The sequence below is a fragment of the Ceratosolen solmsi genome, unplaced genomic scaffold, assembly GCF_000503995.2.
Source record: "Ceratosolen solmsi marchali unplaced genomic scaffold, CerSol_1.0 scaffold13, whole genome shotgun sequence".
NCBI lineage: Eukaryota > Metazoa > Arthropoda > Insecta > Hymenoptera > Agaonidae > Ceratosolen > Ceratosolen solmsi.
In genome coordinates, this window is record NW_011948418.1 from 7,087,224 (window position 1) to 7,093,689 (window position 6,466).

At 32.9% G+C, this 6,466-nt stretch overlaps 1 protein-coding gene across 2 annotated transcripts; it reads right to left on the reverse strand.

Moving 5' to 3' along the window:
• Window positions 1-332: 332 nt before the first annotated feature.
• On the reverse strand, window positions 333-5,341 carry LOC105360193 (uncharacterized). Of its 2 annotated transcripts, XM_011497025.1 has the most exons (3): window positions 4,987-5,341; window positions 3,101-3,337; window positions 333-673 (listed from the first exon to the last, which is right to left on the reverse strand). In XM_011497025.1, exons 1-3 carry the CDS (start codon window positions 5,184-5,186, stop codon window positions 550-552), a joined length of 561 nt encoding a protein of 186 aa, XP_011495327.1. In that variant the 5' UTR covers window positions 5,187-5,341; the 3' UTR covers window positions 333-549. The 2 variants fall into 2 exon arrangements, 1 of the variants encoding a protein (XP_011495327.1); XR_912798.1 differs by lacking the exon at window positions 4,987-5,341 and having other exon boundaries at window positions 3,061-3,357.
• Window positions 5,342-6,466: the final 1,125 nt, after the last annotated feature.

The window sequence follows — 6,466 nt, forward strand, 5'->3', positions numbered from 1 at the left end:
ATAGATAGTTCGTAAAATGCACTAAATGTGTTACACTAAATGATTGTTACAATGATTTCAATCATTTTGCGACCAAATATTGTCCAAATGCGAGACCAGGACTATGCGCGGAATTAAACGAGCGCCGAGCATTAACTCGACAACGACGAAGCGACTCTTCGCGTGCTTCGTTTTAAGGCTCCTCAAAAAACAAAAACAAAACAAAAAGAAAAACAAAACAAAAAAAAAAAAAAACAAAACATGAAAAAGAAAACAAAATAAAAATACAGAGGAATGTCGATTGTAAATTAATTGTATAAGGATGGGAGAAAAACAACGGGCAAGCCCTCGTATACAAGTGCAAACAATTTACTTTTCTTGAGAGTAAAGAGCGTAGAAAAAGGTGTGTACTACGCGATAAACAATAATATCGAAAATGACGAAGGTAAAAATTCAAAAGTTGACCAAACGATTGTAAACATTTACAAAAAACAGTATGGGTGTGGGATACGACAGAGCTGGCTGATTTAGCTGCTGGGTGTGGAGAATGCGATTAATCGGCGGGACGCATCATGTCTCACGCTTGTCGTCGCTGTTGTAAATCTGGCTCTTGGAGTTCGAGGAGCTCTGATTCGAATTGTTGGTCGGCTGCCTTCTGTGCGGCCCATCATCCTGGTCCGACATCTTCTTCGACCTGTAAATCGCAACATCGCGTGGGTTAATGCTAGAGTCGAGCGGCTGCCTCACCCTTCACGTACGTGCGCGACTTTCTCCCTCACTCGTTTGCTCTACTTCACAGTCGCCCCCTCTACCACTTCTTTTTTATTATTGCTGACGCCGAGCCCTGGAGTCGATTTTCATAGTCGATTAAATTGCTTATGATAAAAGCTCTAGGGATTTCTTACGTTGCTCCTCTTACGAATTATACACGCGATTACTTTAATGCGTATACGCATATTTATTGATTATTAGTTGTGTAGAAAGTGTCCGAATACCAATAATGATTGAACAATGAACACTTGTGATTGGTGAAAAGTTGAAATTTTAAAAGGAAAATTAAAGGATAAACGTGTCTTATACCAAGCTTAAGTGATGTTAAATTAAGGAAAGAATGTTTGGTGAATATTGTGCAAAATTAATTGCACACATCAGCTAAAGTATGAGAAACAGTGGCGTACATGTGGCTTTCATTGGTAAAATTAGAGGAAGAAAAATATTATATCCACAATTAGATAATTGATAATAATTCATTAAAAAAACATGTATATCTTAATTTTTCTACTGTAAAAATAATGTTACAAACTAGCTAAATAAATCGTCGAATTAATATTTTATTAGTCAAATAATAAAATGTTTAATTTGTTTTATGAGAATTTTCAATTATCCGACAACATGCACACAGATCTAAAAGTTCTTTATTATTATCCTACTTTCTTTTTCAATATTGATTATTCATTTTATATAATGCACATGAATTCAATCAGTTTTTACGTACTCTGTATCTACTAAATAAATATTAAATACAAGAACATATGCATTTAAATTAAAAAATCAATCTTCCTACAACAATTATGATACGCATTAAAATTAAATTCCTATTACGTTAATATTATAACTGAAATTCTACGATTCGGTACTTCTGCGCATCATATTATTGTATTAAATTATAGTTTCGTTTTTGTTATTTTGATAACGTATTAATCACTTATGTTTTATTCGACATAATTAAAAAGATTACATTCTCGCTAATATATGTGTGCTGAATCTACTAAGATTAAAAAGAAAACAAAGCTTCATTTTTTTTCCGTGCCATTTTAAAATATCTACTCTTTCTCTTTTTTCTTTACTTTTTTTTAATTTTCTTTTGTTTTTTCTTTTTTTAATCCACAATCTCGAGTCTTCTTCAAAATTATCAAAGAGCATGATCATTGTTTCCTATTCGTCTCATCAAAAGCTGACTTAAAATCCAACTCTTTCAAAATTATTGCACAATTAACACAGTACAAATGACTATTAATTCTTTTTTCGAATACTCAATGCTTACGAAGATGCATAGACTCTTAATTATTGTAAATTTTACTTTAACTCTAAATAAACTATTGTAAAATATCAAAGATCTAATTGTTTTTTTTTTTTTTTTTTTGTTAACTATTTTTTATTTGCTTGTTTCTTTAATTATACAATGTAGTATAATTAATATAATTTAGTAATAGAAAAATGTTGAAATATATTTTTCTCCGAAAAATCGTCGATAATATTATTTAAATTAATGATCCACACGAGCCTGGTATTTTAACTTGTTATAAAATTGCATTTGCAAAATTCAAATGTAATGTATGTGTGTGTGCGTGTGTGTGTGTGTGTTTTTTTTGCATGTGTGTGTGTGTGTGTGTATGTGTGTTGCATGTCAGGGCGTAAAAAATTCACGTAGAGTTAAAAAAGAAGAAAAGAAGTAGCTAGTTCGTCTTGTGGATTAGAACTTTGAAGCGTTGAGAAATTAATAAATGAACGTCAATTCAATAGTTGGTCGTGTCCCAAGCCAATATCGACGGATTATAATTAGTTGATAAAATTTAAAGAATTTCTCTAAACCTTACAACTAATAAAATTAAAATTGGCAAAATTTTCGATTAAAGTTTGACCTGCTTTTGAGTATATATAATGCAAGATGTAAAGGATTTTAAAGCTACGCAATTAATGAATTAATTTCATTTGAAATCAACAAAAAACAAAACAAAAGAAAACAAAAAAAAACGATGTGAAATATCAAAATCAGAGTACTTTTCGCGACACCTCGAGTGGTGCTGCAGTTTTCAACCAATATCAATAACTTGAACACGAACATCAGGTGATAGTTAAAGGACCCCCCCCCCCCCTCCCACCCTCCAACCACCAAACAGCAATAAGGCCCAATGGTATAAAAACAAAAGGAGCGAGGTTAGAAATTGCGTCGGCTGTCTACTCACACACCCTAAGCAAGTGGATCCACTAAATCGTCGTCGGTCGCGCACGAAAAACGAGAGGGCAAGTACAGTTTACCGGTTATTTCGTGGAATAAGAAGAATTAGCCTAATGACGCACCCGGATGGGCCGAGGGCTAATGGGGTATTGGCGTATTTACTTGACGCTGTTGGAGGTGCTGTACTGCTTCCTCGGGGACATAGAGGCCTTCCGTTTCCTGCGCAATTTTTTCGAGCGTCTGGCGTGGCTGCGCCTACGACTTTGGCTTCGTTTCGAGCGCGGGTAGCCCTGCTTTCTCGTCTGTCTCCGTCTCGCGTTTCGTCTACAGTTGTAGCAGTCGTTCAAGTCCTGGCTTTCCTGCTGCTCCGTGATATTGTGGTCGCAGGTAGTGTAGCCCCTGTGGCAGCCGCGACGTTATTAAGTGATTGTGATGATCCTCGATGGTGAGGTTCTTATAGCTATATAGGCGCCCGCGACCCAATGCTTTCGTAAGCCTCGCGTCTAGCCTTAGTCGGGGACGCTTTGTTAAAGGGGTTATTGGGTTGTTGCGTAGCTGTTTTCACGAGAGCGTCACCGGATTTTTCACTTTTCATTGCGTTTACGTTCAGCTCAGGACATAATATTGCTAAGTATTTGCTTATTTCTTAGTCCTTGGATTAAAATTTCCCTGTATATTACGTATATTAATACGTAATATACCACGTATATTAATTATTAATTATATTAATTATTATATTATATTACCTACACGAGCGCACTTAATTCCGCGCTTAATTTTCTAATTGGATAGAGCATTTAGATGTATAATAACAACTTACCGCTTTTCATTGCTACGTTTCATTTCAATTCCCTTCATTATACTCTATATATATATATATATATATATATATACACATGCATACATACATACACGCATACGTATATATATATAGTTATTGTGTTTTTTACAACTACCTACAATCATAATATATATATATTAAATAAGCATTTAATTGAACGAATAACGCGCGTTTAAGCTATTATTTTTCAATTATAAAATATCATAATCATTATAAATATTGTACATTTATTCGAGTAAATAATCTTTATGTTTTTTTTTTTTTTTAATTTTTATTATTATTTTTTGAATATCCAAAACTAAATATAATTAATAATATTACTGCTATTAAAATAATCAAAATAAAATACAAACAAAAATATGTTATTATGACACAGTAACAAGCTTATCTTTTGCATTAAAATAATTAACTAACTACAGGGGCATATGTACTTTTTTTTTACCTCTAATAGCGATAAACGCTAATTAAATATAATTTGTTTATTCGTATTATGGATATTTCATAATTTCATTTAAAATACATTTATGCATAAATTTTTATTTGATATCTTTCGGTATTCACTGCATATAGTCATTGATGTAGTTACGTTGCTAAGAGATTTTACACTTTTACTGCATAGTCTTTATATTTCATTGGGCTATGTAGAAATTACTTTAATAAGATAATTATAAATTTTTTAAATTTTATAGATATTTATAGATTCTTTTAAAGTATTATCTGTGAAAATATTAGTAAGAAATACCATAAAAACTATATCCGTAGACACAATTAAAGGGAAACTTTAATTAAAAAATTTGTAATTGTTTCTTATTTGGAAAAGTGAAAAAAAAGGTTATATTCGATTAAGAAAATTATGATTTCTCTCTCTCTCTCTCTCTCTCTCTCTCTTTCTCTCTCTCTCTCCCTCTCTCTCACTGTCTACGAAATCACCATTGTAATATTGAATTTAATTAGAAATTTAATTATAAAAATAATTGTAATGGCAATTATATGATAAATTTTCTTATACTATGAAATTGCAGTGATGGGAAGAATTTTATACTTAGCAAATTTACTGCATGAGAGACTTCGCGATAGTTTGATGAAATTTCATTACAATTTATGGATAAAAACTACGAGGCAATACAAAAATCGTCCTTGAAGACTTTTAAATAAGGAAGGCGTGATTTAAGCGTAGTCCAAGCTCCCGACCGACCAACTAAAGTACCTTTTCGATTTTTCGAGAATGCCGAAGTTGACGCCGCGCCTTATAGTTTGCTGAATCTGTCGTCGTATCTCGGGCCCACTGACGTCATATTCCTGGTGAAGGTAATTGGCGATCTCAGAGGCGGTAGATCCCTGGGAGGTCTGAAGTCGCCTGATCGCGTTAACCACGAGAGCCTCGAACTTCGGCAACCTTCTGGACATCCTTGTTCTTCGTCGTTCCTTAAGTTTTATTTGTACTGCACGTCCGTCACTCCTCTCTCGCTCGCTTACAGCATGGGAGTCTCCTCAATTGGCGACGATCCAGCCTTCCAATACTCCTGGCCCTGTCAGACTCCAGTTACTCCTATCCTGGACGACCGCTTGCCCCTTTGTCTTATTGTAAAAATTTTGTCGTTTTTTTTTGCCAACTTTTTAATCTTAGATGGTTTAAAAGTGAGACCGAAAAAAGAAAAGACGAAAGGTGAGACTGTTAGCTCGGCGATGCGTCCCACAGAATTGTTTGCTCGAACATGGCGGTGATGTTTGAACAAAGGTCAGTTGGCTGCCGTGGTGACGATCGGCATTTTTTGCACGCGTAGCGACAACGCGAACAGTTTTTGAATGCAAGCCTTTTCCAAACGCTTATTCATTACTGTTGGGCTTTAATATCTCGTATCTTCTATATCTCCCGTTTGCCTGTCTTTTTCGTAGAAGGCAAAATTTTTCACAAAATTTTTCACAAAATTTTTCATAAATTTTACTACACTTTCATCGCTAAAGCCTATGTTTGAATTTTTCTCTAAATCTAATAATCTTTTAAGGCCTACCTTCGAGTCATCGACGTATTTTATTTTTCGTAAAATTTACAATATTATACGTATTGCGTTAAATAGGTTATTAATAACTCTACTGGTTGCGCGCCAAATATACTTATGTAGAATTTCGTCGATTTTCCTTGAATGCAAGTGCTAGAAAATTTTCTATTTCCTTTATACATAACGAGATAAAAAAATATAAAATCACTGCCCGCGTTGCTAAGTACTTTGTTTCATTTCTTAGCTATTACTATCATTTACATACGAAGAATTAATATGAATGAAAAAGGTAAGGTACTTGGTATAGCGATAAATTTAATCACAATAATTTTATCCTCGGCTATATGATGTTAAACACATTATTTAGCAATGCATAACTGGTAAATAAATTTTAATAAATCACTTTTATGATAATATTAATTAATGCAATTAGCTAATCAATTTATGTTTGACAATATTATTAGATAAAATTCGCTCGTCATTGGTGAAATATTATTAAAAATTTAAAAAAAAAAAACAAAAAAAAAAGATAAAAAAGAATAAATAAAAACATTTATAATAAAGGAAGACTTTCGATTGTAATAAATATTATATTTAATATTTCGTAATGTAATATTTCCAACCGATAAGAATAATCACAGAAAAATACTAATTTTAATTGTAAACAATGGATGTTATTATAAGCAA